Genomic DNA, 13,937 nt, shown 5'->3' on the forward strand with positions numbered 1-13,937 from the left:
TCTTATACAAATTTTATAAGGGATCATATAAAGAATTTGCAGTATTAGATTATCAGGACTTTACACTATTAAATAAATCGTAGTTAAATAAAAAGTATTTATTAAATAAATCGATTCCACGTACTTGTGAGAGCCAACAATATTTAAAATATATCTTATTCTTCATTAATGAGAATATAACACTGCACGATTATACATATAAATTTTTCAATTTGAATAGTTATAGAGGTAGTTAAAGAAATTAATTAAGAAATTGATATATAAAAGAAATTAATCTTTCCAGGAAAACACTATGGAAAACCAGTTGACTGGATGGATGCAACCGGTCGAGAGCTGTCGCTTTGGCAGAGCATGCTTGAAAGGCCTAACTTCTGGGTCGAGGGAGCCGTGACCTTGAGGCCAAACTTGCATAATCACGGGAAAAACAGCAACTCCTAAGCATGTCGTGCCCTCTTAGTGATTTCTTTTGTACTTAAGTGACATGTTCGTTCGCGGACCTTATGGGTCTCCATCTCAAGGAAGCTCGAAACGCTTCGGCCTAGTTGAACTTAAATATATACGTATCATGTATATACGTGGTAGTGCAAGCACACTACACATCGATTAGTTTCAAAACAACTTTCGAAAAAAAAAAGAAAAAGAAAAAATAATCAGTGCCTTTAAGGCCAATGCGGACGCGTTGCATTCTCTTCACAGGGCACAGTCTATAATTTAGACTCTAAATTCTGCGGGACACAATACCACATGTGGTCGTCAAGAGGTACTAGCTCTGGACATATGCGAACAAGTTCCAAGTAATCTAATCTTGGTTCTAAAATTAGTACTTACCACTACTCCAGTCTAATTTGTAAATGTTCGTAGCTGCGCGATAATTAGAATTTCACTTCGCAGTTTTCGTTTGCTTTTGATATGTTACTTTGTAGGTATTGTTTCGAACTATGTTTCTCTTTTGTTTAGATTGCTGTAGATATGAAAGATCATACTTTATACAATTTTCTTCGAGTAATTTTTCTTTGTACCACTGTATCCTTCTTGTACGTTTTCGTTACTTTCGTTTCCTTTTTTGTTTAGTCGCTTTCATTACCTTTCTTCGTTATCACCTGTCACTTTTTAATCTCCCATTTTGTTTTTGTAATATCCATTCTTACAGAGTAAAGCAAATTCTAGCGAGGTGGTCCACATCGATATATCGACGTGCAAAATTCGTGCAATATTGTGAAAAGGCGTGTCTCGTTCTTCTCTTCGAATAAGAACTTTTTTGATGATAGCGGAATAAAATTTTTTAATCGCGGCCATCCGTCCAATCGCGAGGCGTGATGACTATTGAATATTTATCATACATGAGTATCCTTCGTGGCCAAGCATATTATCGAAAGTAGGAAGTAAAACTTGAGTAAGTAAGGCCTCGTTCCAAACGTGCACATTCTTGGAAAATGGCTCGTCGATCGCAGCAATAGAATGAAATTTTAATAATTCTATCCTTCAGCGAACGAAAAGAAAAAACACAAACGATATATATATTTTATAAAATATATTTTACTTGACATTAATTGAAGAATAAAAAGTTTTAGCGTTTGGAACGTGGCTTGCATTGTAGACACTTTCCTTTCTTGGAGAGAAAGATGCTTCCAGTGTGTACAATACTTGAAACGATTTCTCACGCTGAGCATTGCCAGACCGATGGAACGGTGTATTTAAGGAATTAAATATGGCCGGTTCCCATTCTATAGAAATATATGTAATCATATAAATGTTATATTTATACAGTCACGTACGATTACACAATATACAATAAGCCATGGGGCTTTTGATCAGTTGTTCGGCAACAGATGAAAATCTTAAATAGAATAAAAAAAAATCAGTGTTTCAAAAAAAAAAGAAGCGTATGCCAATAGAGAACGCTTATGATAATACGAAACATGTAAGAAACACTGGTACGCGTATACTTCCTTTTAATACTAATTGCATCCGGAATGAACCGAAAGGCTGACGTAATCGTACTTAATTAATTATTACAATGCCGAGTTTCCGGTTTATTGCATATAGGCAATTATAGAGCGTAACATGGATCGTTTAAGTACCTATCCGTAAGGTTCTTCCTAAATACAGGGTTAACAATTGAGACTATTTTAAACTGCCTTCGACGTAAGTTCTCTCCTAAACACGTGTCAAGGAACCGAGTATGAAAATTCGTCAATATACCTATAAAAACGAGGGTGTCAGCTGGATGAGCTGTATTTGTTCGCTGTTTGTCAGAAAAAAACCCAATTTGTTGCGCATAGAAAGTATTGTTGCAAGACTATGTTGTGTACGTTTAAGGACCAATAATATTAAATTATGATAATAAAGTCAATGAGCAGGAAGAAAGAACCGAAGTGTTGGAATTCATGACACGTGCACGTTTTCTATTTCCGTTCGAGACTGTGTCACGTAACACTCGGATCGAATCGTTCGATCAATTGGAAAGGAACAGAGATACTAATTTGGACATTTATTTATACCAGTGTACATGATAATAAAATTTTGTATGTTTACTCATGGTGAATTTATATTTTATTCGAGGTGTATATATATATATATTTATTTATTTATATAAAAAATTAACATCTAGCAGATAAATGCGTACGAACGCGATTTCAGGCACGTAGATGAGTTTTTTTGGTAATAAAGAAGAAAAAATATCGAGAAGATAAAAAAATTGTGCATCATTTCATTCAGTACGTCTCTATGAGCCTGATCGCTGTTTTTATCATTAATTGGAAAAAAATTATCATAACTTACATTCAAAAGTTAGTTTGACTTACTAAATGGGAATTCAAAGATCGTTATTTGAAATAAACCGATTTCCTTCCGAATTTTTTCCTGAGTAACGGTATTTACACTTTCCAAATGCTCCTGAAACAAAAATATTCTTGTTGAAACAAGTTTGCAGAAATATTTTAATTTACTCTTAGATAACGTAAATAGACTGAGACTGAATAATGATACTGCATCTAACATTTCGTAAAAGAAACTAGGTATTTAAAAGATAATGTTTTATCGAAGAATTAAAACTGAAATTGAAATAAAAATTAAAATTGAAGTATAAATGATAGATAAAGTAAATATTTTACTTATAAAATACTCTAAATATAATTTTGTTTATACAATTTTACGCACATACATTATATACACTTTAGACTTGATTTCCTAATCAGCATTTTCATAACACATTTACTAATAATAGAAGTACGTTCAAACACTTACTTGAGATTTAACAGGATAAATACATTTATCTCTAGTGTTAAGATTAAATCAGTTCTACGCATTGTTAGTTTTTATATAATAAATATTTTACTCCATTTCTTTATTGAGTGAATCATTTCTTCATGAAATATCATTACATATTGAACTTCATTGGAATAATTCTCTTACAAAAGGAAATGCTTAAAAAATAATAAAATATACCATATAAAAATCGTACCTTTGTGATCAAGAGGATCGCGAATTGACCTTGGCAAAGGCGTATAATGAACATTGAAGAAGATATCGTCTAACTCTTCCATCGCATTCGGAAAGAATTTCGGTGACAATTCTGGGGCCAATTTCACAGTCCTTGAGAATTTACCTCGTCTTTCGGCATCGTTTCGTTCATGTCGCGTTACGGGACGTGAATCAAGAAAGCGAAGAGTCGAAGGTAATACGTATATCGCGTACAGCCTGTAACGATTATAATCCTCGTCGTCGGTTGACGTTGGATTAGTCAACTGATCGGGACATCCTGGATTGCCAAGCAGGCTTACATACACCACATTTGGACAACATTCCTGTATCCTTCTCAACGCGTGGTCTATGTCTGTTATCTAAAAAATTTTTCACAATAATCAAACCAAATCGTATGATGATAGGAATGTGAAGTTTCAGTACTCAAATAAATTGGATAGAAAAGATAAGTACATATAATTAAAAGATTGTACAGAAACGTAAAATATTTGATTAATATATGTCATATAGATATCAGAATATAGATATTCAAATAAACAATATTACAAATAACATTTATATTTTAATAATATCTTAGATGGAATGCAAGTTGCATGAACGAAATACGGACAATACGCACAAATAGGTTTAGCAATATTTAATTAACGATCGAAATAAATCGTATAATTAGTTTAGTAAAAAATTGTCAATATTCATGTAGAATTACATACTATCTAATTTAATATTTAATTTATGTTTAAATGAGGTACCATGTAGTATAAAATTAATTAAATCCTACAAAACATATAAGTACATTTTATTAATATATATGTCATAATTTTATAAATTAAGACTTCAGTTTATTTTATAAAAGCTAAACTTATTGTTATTATTTCAAGAATACTTATTTATTATTCGTTAAATTAAAATTCACAAAATTCAATTTATATGATTTTAAATAAACATTGAAATTATTATAATATTTTATAAAGAGCAATTAAATAAATTTGCAAATAATATTCAAAATGTATTGTTAAACATCTAAATGTTAAATATTTCAACATCAAAATTAAAAATATAAATATTGAAAATTTTGTTATTTAAAACATAGCACGATATATTGCAATTTGTAATTTAAAATACGGAATTTTGTTTCATAGAATTTTGTATACATTATACATAATTATGTAATATATATAATATAATAATAATATATATAATAATAAATATAATATATATTTTTTATATATTAGTTTTATATGTATATATATAAAGTCATAGTTTCTTCAAATATTATACTTGGCAATACTATATATTTTCAGTTCTCACAGATTATTGCTTATACGATTGTATCGTGTAGTAGCACAGTGGCGAAATATATCACACAATAAATACATAATACTGAAAATTCACAACTCGCATTATTTATAGCTGTAACAGGATAGTATAGTTGTCAAATTAATTTGTAGCTCTTTTATTTATATCTATTTATCTATACTATCCTAATAAAGAAACAACGCAACGTTTATTTGTCTGTGCTGAGTAGGCTCAGAAACTATTGCACCGATTTTTCGAATTTTGTTCTGTTGCCTCCTTACATACCTTCTTGTAACTTAACTTTTTCGGAGCGTTATAAACTACGTAATATTGCAATGTCTTATCAGTGGGCTGGGAAATAAAACATGCATCTAATTTTCGTACAGAAATCGGCCGACATAACACGGCCAGCATACGTTTCGTGTGGGTGATGTGGTTCACGATGTTTTGTCAAGTGACGGAAGTACTCTAACTCCATATACGCGATAGTATCAGCCGTTTTGCAACTATTTAATGAAGCACAGCGCATTCTGTGTGTGATACGCATGCACAGTACAAAATTTGCTGCATTTTACGACCAGAGACCTTTTCACGTTGATTTTACTTTCAGTATAATAATTTTTTATTTTATACACATAAGATTGCTGTCCAGGTAGTGATTATAATTTTATATTTTATGAAGTAACATTTTGTATATATATACATATATACAATAATGAACAATCAATAAACATGTAATTAACTAAATATAATTAACTAAACAGATTTAAACTCGCTATTTTGAAATAATAACGGATAAATAAATATGTCCGACTCTAAATACAAAATAAATGCTAAATACGAATAGTAAACGTTTTTAATTAATTGGCTAATTTATATAAAATACTACTGTTGCTGACGAAAATATGTTAATATGCGTCCTGATTACATCACCGCAACTTATTCACAACAAGGTGAATGGCATAAGTGTCATCGAACTAAACATTCTCGATGACATAAGATACCAAAAGTAATATCATCGATACACGTCCGGAATTTTAATCAGGATGAATAAGTTACAAGCTATTCCTTTAAGAGTTTCCTGATCGAAGTGAGTACAGTTAATTCAGCAATGAACGCAAACATTTTATTTTACCTTTATCTTTTGCATATTTTCGGAAAACGGATGAGATATTGTTAGGAATCTGCATACATGTACATTAGCACATATTCAAATAAATAATTAATTGATTTGTTAAAGTACATAAATCATATTGCATTTCATTCGAAAAATAAGCGTTTCTTTCAAGCGCTATATATTTTGAACTTTTCCTGTAATTTCCGTAGAAATATTTTCAATACATACCAATAAAACTTCAAAGTATTTAATAAATTAGGCAAAATAAATTCTCAGGTTTCATTCAGAACTGTTATCTTTTTGTAAAAAAAAAATATAATTCACACTGGAAATGAAAAGTAAGATAATATCAAAAAAAAGTTCATCCTGTAATTAAGCATCGAATTGACCACACATAATATTACTATAAATAGAAATTTATTAACATTTGAACGCGCTGAAAGATAAATTTGTTGTCATACATGATAACGAGCACGTCACAACATTATGCTAAAGTCTATTGAAATGTATTTGATGAATGTTTCGAAATAAAATTTTAGTGAAATAAATAAGAAATTTGTCGATAGACAAATGTATCACAAATTATACATAAAACATTTTATACGTAATTTATTGTAAACGAAAATGCTCGAAAATAGAATAACATAATTAAGATTATTAAGTACATGATATAATATGTTGTCAATACTTTAAAATTTGAAAAAAGTAGTTTTTACATTAACTACTCTCCAACATCTTTCTATATTCAATATTTTAAGTCTTGTTGATAATAAGCATTTTTTTATAACGGATAACAGTTTTTCTTTCAGCAATTCTATGAGATTTAAAGAACATTAATTAACGTTTATTATTTACCATTCATCAAAATTGCGTAGATACTTTTGCTAACTATGTACTTAAGTATGTATGTAAGTACATACAAGATAACATAGAACGCCATGCATATAAATATCTGACTGGCCTGACTAAAAAACTAAAATAGAATATTATATTTAAAAGATCACTGAAAAATCATTAAATCTATAATTCTCACAACATACAATCGTCAAGTAACTCGTATTTATACCATAAGTGACAACTTTAATATAACAAAATATTGTCTCTAACACAAAAAGTAGCAAAAACAAATAACACAAACCTTGTTATTATTTATACTGAGTGTGGTCAAACTTGGTATACAAGGTAACGTCTTTAAGTCCCGCAATTTATTATTGTCGAGTATCAATTCCTGTAGTCTGCAGAAGTGTTTAACAGAGCTGATAGAGGTTAGTTCATTATATGACAAATCTAAACTCGTACAATCATTACCAACGACACCCACTAATCCTCCGGGTATCTTTTCTGCTCGTTGTCCCGTATACCAGGCCTAGATAATTGAAACGACGTGTAAGAGTTTGTATATAGAACAAAGTTCACTAAAAGAACACTTCAATTGTCTGTTAATAATAATATACGTTAATTACCCGCCCACGTCGTACTGTCAATGCACTCCTATTAAAATCTTGTTGACTCCGTTCCGCCATCTTGCACGTAAAGTACTATATGATGAGAAATTATCATTAAACAATAAGAATGACAATACTTGGCAGTGGAGTCGCCATTACGAAGATATTTCTACCAATGAGTACAATATACAACACGGCTCGTTGGTCTAGGGGTATGATTCTCGCTTAGGGTGCGAGAGGTCCCGGGTTCAAATCCCGGACGAGCCCAGTGGTTATTTTTTTTTAATCATTTTAATTATATTTCATTATTCATAATACATAGCTTCTCACGATATACATAATATAATTTTATTAAAAGTAGATTATCGTTTTTAGTATAACAAATAAATAGTAAACAAAAAGACACAGGCAATATAGATAATAAATGATTTATATTTCTATATGTATATATTCTTTTTCGTATAAATTTTACATAAATAATTAGTATATTTATTATTATATATTATTTTTTTAATAAAATAGTTATTTTTGTAAATCATATATGCAATTCACTCTTCTTATTCTGAAGTAACAAATTCATATTTCATATTCCAATATGTACAATTTTACATCAAAATAACAAATTTATAGATATATAAATATACAATTGAAGTAATATCCAGAGAAAAGGCTTAAAATTCTATATATATTAATTAAATGTTATTTAATTATATTTTAGATTTTTATAAATAATTTATATATACAAATAAAATTAATTATCATTAATTCATTTGAAATCAGGTTCTATACATACATATATCTTTTTATAATGTAAATTTTGTATATCAGAAATTTTTTGTGTTAACAAAATGAGAGGAAGAAAAAAAATTTTAAGTAAAAATAAAAAAAGAAGATAAAACATAGTTTACTGCTTTAAAATCTGTTACTACTCAACAAATGATTGATGCAAAGAACCAATGATGTATCATATTCGTCAGTCAATATACTTTTGTAAGTAAATATAATTAAAATGAAAAATAATATCATTTGGAATTTTTTGATATTAAAAGATAGCAAAGGTTAGAAAACTGTATGTTAAATGACAAAATTATTGTCATTGTTTTGTGCAAAAGTAGGTAAAAGTAATAAGTAGAGTTAAAACCTATAAATTAATGTTAAATATCATGTAAGTTTATGATATTCCTTAAAACATTTGCCTAAACACAAACCAGGATTATCTCTACAGCCAGAACAGTAGTAATTAGTTTCTTTCCGTAAACCATTGACAGTGCATTGTCGACACCTTTTCCGTTTTATCTTTTTATTTTCTCGTCTGGGTAACATTTCAGGTAGATGTTCAGGTTCTAGTGAAATAAGACATATATTTTTCTAGTAATTTTCAAACAAATATTATCAATAATATTCAGACGAAAGTTTTCATCACCTCCATTATCTTGTCCTAATGTCATTCTGCTACTTTCACTATCAATTTTATTGTAATTTACATTGCTGTCTTGCATATTATCATCATCATCATTATCATTATTTCCTATGATGATTTCTTACTTCTTTCATTTATCTTTTAGTGGAAGGGCATTTTCATTGTGTCTATAAATCTCTATGTTCCTGGTTGTCCTTTCGACATGGTGTTACCTCTCTTTAATAGCGTTTTAAATACTTAATGATAACATTAATTTCATTATAAAGTGTATATGATGCATCACTGGTCGTATTGTGCAAATAGCCCAGAATTTTAGGACGTACATGGTACGTCGTTGGTTTTGAACAAATTAATCTATTATAGGTACTCCATTTTGTATATATTTATTATACACACATATATATATCAAGATTTTTACTATAATTAATCTTTTCTAATTTTGTTTTAATTATTGTTTAAGCTAATAAATGTAGGAGGGGAAAAGTATTCTAAATAACAATCCTTATTAATTAGCCTTTCCTCTGAATATTATATGTATTTAAAATATTTTCTTATATTTTAGATAGTTATACTTCACAATATAAAATCATTCAAACCTTTTTTTAACTTTTTAGGCCTATGTACCATATTTGTGGTTCCTGTTTTATTCTTAATTATTTTCTTGTTAGTTGTATCTTTGTCTTGCTGTTTATTTTCAGAATGTATACATTCTGTGCTCTTGTGTATAAAAGTATCCTCATGTTTATACATACTGTTATCGTCATTCTGAACAGAACTAATAATATTCTGCTCCATTTTGTGCATGTCATCAGCATCATTAATGCTGCTACTGCTGTAATGTATCAGAAGTTAGATAAACTTTTATTGCAACTTTTTAAATTTTCTGTAAAGAAATAATGTTTTGCTCAGTAATACCTTGTAGATTCTCTAGGAATTGTACTACGTTTGTATAAATTAAGTTTATTATAAAAATTCACCATGGTTTGGAATGCATTTGTGCAGTCAATAATACTTGGATTAGAAATAGTTATTTCGAACTGTTCCTCTTTAAAAGGTTTTGTTTCAATATTCTCTGTATCAGTTAACAAAGCATGAAATCTTATATTAAAATTATATTTTTAACATAATATGTCAAAAGAAACATACTTCTTATTAATTTTGCACCTTCTGCTTTATATTCAGCAATTTCTTCATCTTTCCTTCTCATTAAATCTAAAAGAAATTTGTGCTGATGAATAATTTCCATCGATGATATACATAGAGGTTTAGTTACAAAATCCCAAAAATCTTCTGATGTTCCTTTTGTTAAATTTAGTTCAAATTTCATTAAACAACGTTCTACTTGAACTTGCAACTCGATATGTTCCACAGTTGCATTGATAATATATTTTGACATATCGTTCAAAATATTTAATATAATGTCATTATAATCAAGAGCTTCAATATTTAAAAGTCGATTTAACTTCTAAAAGAAACAATTAAATGGAATTTAATTCATCTTGTTTCATAATAAATAATACATTAAAATTACTCAGAATGTAATATAATGTTATAAAGTACATATTGCATAGATATATAATTACCCGACATCTATCCAAAATAATTTCTTTTGTCAATGTATCAATCCATATTTCAATAAGATTAGTTAGGAAAACTTTAATTATGTCATCTTTTTGTGTAACAGAAACCATGTAAATATCATTATTTATTTTTATGTTATTCCATGTATTGTGTTGTTTATATTCATCAGAAATCATGCTGTTTGTTTTTATTAATAGAGTAATGGAAAAGATTAGAATATCGTTAGAAAATTGTTGAAGCATAAATCATAATGCGTTTTAACGTGCAAAAACATAACCTATCTTTCTGTATCAAGTGTTTCAGTTTCTTCAAAAATGTCTGTACTTAAATTACAGTTTTTCCGTTCTGATAACGTACATTTTTCTGTACATTACATATTATAAATACTCGTATGTTTCTTTTTACTTGATAAGATTTAAATACATTTTGCACTATTACATCCACCAAACTATCGCTTTGCAAAATATCTATATTTATATGCATAGTGTATACATATACAAAAACAGATAATAACTACGCAAAAAATATTAAAGAGTAATATTTACTAAATGTAAAAATAAATAAAAATTAATTAAAAGTACTAAAATTAGAGGAGGTAGAACAAATTTAAAATAGTATAAAAATATTTATTATATAGGAATATATCGAGATATGAAAAATAGACAAGTTATACATTTTTTTTACTTTTTTTCACAATTCGGATATTAACTGTATGAAACTTTGTATTCGATATATTGTTAACTGTGTTATAGTTAATAAATTCTCCTTGTTTAATTTTGTTTTTCGCGTTAACCTGTAATTAGAAAGTGATAATTATAAATTATAATCACGTTACAAGTTTCGTTTCCAAAATTATATTATTGAACAAACCATTTGTTGTGATTCATAAGGAAAGATAGACAATGTTTTATTTTTGGATTGTTTCGATTTTGAAATTTCTTTCCAATTAGTAAATGTAACTGGACTATGGTTTTTTAACTTTAACTGATTTGTGTAGTGTTTATCATCACTGAATCTTTCAACTATGCCATGTTTATGTATGTCATCACGTTTTTCTAATTTGGGGGTTAACAATTCTTTTGATGTTTTTTTCTTTCTCATCATTAAATGATTACAAATTGAAGAAATACTAGATGATGCTGAATTTGGAGTGTTTGTTTCCACATTCCTTCGCTGAATGGACGTGTCATGTTCATATTTTAATTTCATATTTCTCTCTTCAAGTGTTGGGTGACCTTTATCCAAGATTCGTGTTTTTGCTACATACATATGCATAAAACTTTTATTTTTGTTTAAATTTGTTACAAAATAATTGTAATAATTACAATTTTTACTGTGCAATTCCTTCGTAATATATTTGCTTTTGCATAATGTATTGTCAAAATCCTTAACAACTTGCTCAGTCATACACTGGGTTTCAGCATTACTAAAAAGTCTCAATTTTAAACAGAGATTACCTTTACTATCTACATACTGAGATGCTATTGCATGTTTTGAAGCAGCCTATAAAATATAATGACATATATAAATTATTTTTCTGTATTTTATATGAATTAAACATTCACAAGTTAAGACAGTTAAGTTATATTAAAAAAAAATCTAATACAAAAATAGTTATATACACACATTATTGCTTATATAAGAGTTTTATGTATATTTTGTGTATATTACTTTTATTAAGTGTATATAAGAATTATAAATTATATAACAAAGTATTTACAAATTACATACCAAATTTTTAAGAAGCTGATGCTTTCTTTGATTTTTCTTTGGTAAATGACTTAATATATCTTTTGTATATGTAGTTATTCTATTTGCAATGTCAGTTAAATCATTGTATTCTTTCTTAAGATGCTTAATCAGAGTTTTTGTTTGAGGAAGTTGTATTTCAAACGTATTCTGCTTTAAAAGCATACATGATACACCTACATCTTTTACTAACACTGCATCAGAGTATTTGCTGTCACTTCTATTGCTCCTATAAATAAATAAATAAATATATATATATATATTTATATTATATACATATATATTTATAGGCATTAGTTATATATGTACCTAACAATTAAAGTAAATAGTTAAATATAAACAAAATATAATAACAGGTGTAACCTATAATAGGGGAATTGGCAGGTATCATTAATTGTGGAATTGCACATCTTATCAAAAACATTATTTTCCATTAAAACTGTGTGTCTGTATGCATCTTTACTCATACTATTAGTGGTATTATAATTCGATACACCCATTAGAGCAGTTTGATTAGTAGCATTTCTTTCTGGTATTGTGGAAACGAAACTTGTAGCAGGTTCTCCAGAAATAGCAGAATGTTTCTTCATTTGCGGTATAATGTTAATTGATGCATCTCCTGCTTCCGGAGAAGCAATAAGAACACCCATCTCAAAGTGATGATTAGTAAATTATCCAATAATTGTTAAATTACATATAAATATCAGTTTTACCGTATGTATAAATTTATATCTCTCAATACTGTGTATGTATATCATAAAGAAATAAAAAAAATGTTAATAAAGTGATTTACAATGAAACGCTATATATACATAGCAGGTAACCAAATAAATAATAGTAGCATAATAAAAATAGCATTATAAATTACCGAAACTCTAAATCTTCTTTGTCCCATTACTGAAAAACACAGGCATGTGTAATGTTTGTATCTCTGCTGGTTTTTAGAAACATCCATTACATTACAAAATCTCAAAGTTACCAATTAATTTTGAGACTTTAACGCCTGAAGAAGGTTATGTTTATATCGTTCAAAATGTATAACAAAATAAAATCATATTTTTTACAGAATTAAGAACATAATTGCTGTGTTCACATTGATAGTACAATTGGGAATTAACGTAACTAATAGAATACACGTATAGTGTATAGAAAATATAAGTCTTTTTGCTTAATAAGAATTTATAGCAATCATAATAGACATATATTACTGATAAAAAAGAGAAAATGGTGTATTAGTAAAAAACTTCCTACAATGTATTTAAATAGTACTTAGTATTTAAAACTTTAAATAGTAATTTCTCACTATAAAGGAGCACATATAATGACAAACTACATGTTATCTTTTATATATTATGATTTTTCAATGCACAATTCCAATTTTGGTTGGCTTAATATATGTTTTAGTTTCTTTATAAAAGTACAGCTATAGGATCTTGCTGATTTATAGTATTGTATATTTCTCAGGTAACATTTCTTCATTGTAGAAATGAAAATTATTTTACTTTTATATTTACTTATAAGACTGAGAGATTTACAGCTATTTTTTTAAAGTTATATATTCTTGCATGTAAAACAATATTTATATTTACAGTTAAAATTAATTTTTAAATCAGTTTAAATATATTTATATAATAATATATTATATAATTGTATATTAACAAAACTTTATTTTGAAGAAAAAGAAGTGCTTTTCGAAAAATGTAAAAAATACATGACACTTATATATTTCTAGAATATTTTGTTTAATCGACTCCTGATTACACATACAATATAGGTATCCATTTACTATATGGCTTATTACATGTAAAAGTCGTTCTATCTTCTTTGATTAATTTAATTGCTGCCT

The 13,937-nt window shown here is 27.8% G+C and overlaps 4 protein-coding genes and 1 non-coding gene across 10 annotated transcripts in view; 2 read left to right on the forward strand and 3 right to left on the reverse strand.

Annotated features, from left to right (window-relative positions):
* Positions 1–993, forward strand: part of LOC100750145 — an 80,034-nt gene extending 79,041 nt beyond the window's left edge. Inside the window, 1 exon segment of the mRNA XM_024366314.2 lies at positions 284–993. Coding sequence (XP_024222082.1) covers positions 284–438 — 155 coding nt within the window. The 3' untranslated portion in view covers positions 439–993.
* On the reverse strand, positions 903–7,523 carry LOC100740045 (leucine-rich melanocyte differentiation-associated protein-like). Its single transcript, XM_012383326.3, has 5 exons — positions 7,360–7,523; positions 7,035–7,262; positions 3,464–3,842; positions 2,805–2,895; positions 903–1,100 (listed from the first exon to the last, which is right to left on the reverse strand). The coding sequence occupies exons 1-4, from the start codon at positions 7,417–7,419 to the stop codon at positions 2,816–2,818; spliced, it is 747 nt and encodes a 248-aa protein (XP_012238749.1). The 5' UTR covers positions 7,420–7,523; the 3' UTR covers positions 903–1,100; positions 2,805–2,815.
* Positions 7,524–7,536: 13 nt separating this feature from the next.
* Positions 7,537–7,608, forward strand: TRNAP-AGG. Its single transcript has one exon. It is a non-coding gene; the product is annotated as a tRNA-Pro (tRNA).
* Positions 7,609–8,188: 580 nt separating this feature from the next.
* Positions 8,189–10,833, reverse strand: LOC100740169 (non-homologous end-joining factor 1). 3 transcript variants are annotated; one of them, XM_012383324.3, is made up of 5 exons: positions 10,345–10,833; positions 9,908–10,226; positions 9,677–9,833; positions 9,358–9,590; positions 8,189–8,684 (listed from the first exon to the last, which is right to left on the reverse strand). In XM_012383324.3, the coding sequence occupies exons 1-5, from the start codon at positions 10,582–10,584 to the stop codon at positions 8,503–8,505; spliced, it is 1,131 nt and encodes a 376-aa protein (XP_012238747.1). In that variant the 5' UTR covers positions 10,585–10,833; the 3' UTR covers positions 8,189–8,502. The 3 variants fall into 3 exon arrangements, 2 of the variants coding, with proteins under 2 accessions (XP_012238747.1, XP_012238745.1); XM_012383322.3 differs by having other exon boundaries at positions 9,358–9,593; XR_004461362.1 differs by having other exon boundaries at positions 8,653–8,684; positions 8,765–9,593.
* A 121-nt stretch (positions 10,834–10,954) lies between these two features.
* Positions 10,955–13,631, reverse strand: LOC105680502. 4 transcript variants are annotated; one of them, XM_033319759.1, is made up of 6 exons: positions 13,395–13,630; positions 12,960–13,298; positions 12,455–12,832; positions 12,074–12,320; positions 11,213–11,845; positions 10,955–11,135 (listed from the first exon to the last, which is right to left on the reverse strand). In XM_033319759.1, the coding sequence occupies exons 3-6, from the start codon at positions 12,739–12,741 to the stop codon at positions 11,010–11,012; spliced, it is 1,293 nt and encodes a 430-aa protein (XP_033175650.1). In that variant the 5' UTR covers positions 12,742–12,832; positions 12,960–13,298; positions 13,395–13,630; the 3' UTR covers positions 10,955–11,009. The 4 variants fall into 4 exon arrangements, with proteins under 4 accessions (XP_033175650.1, XP_033175651.1, XP_024222083.1 ...); XM_033319760.1 differs by having other exon boundaries at positions 11,213–11,601; positions 11,668–11,845; positions 12,960–13,630; XM_024366315.2 differs by having other exon boundaries at positions 12,455–12,741; positions 12,960–13,631.
* Between the last annotated feature and the right edge of the window lie 306 nt (positions 13,632–13,937).

This window comes from Bombus impatiens, unplaced genomic scaffold (genome assembly GCF_000188095.3).
Source record: "Bombus impatiens unplaced genomic scaffold, BIMP_2.2 scf_0210, whole genome shotgun sequence".
Lineage (NCBI taxonomy): Eukaryota > Metazoa > Arthropoda > Insecta > Hymenoptera > Apidae > Bombus > Bombus impatiens.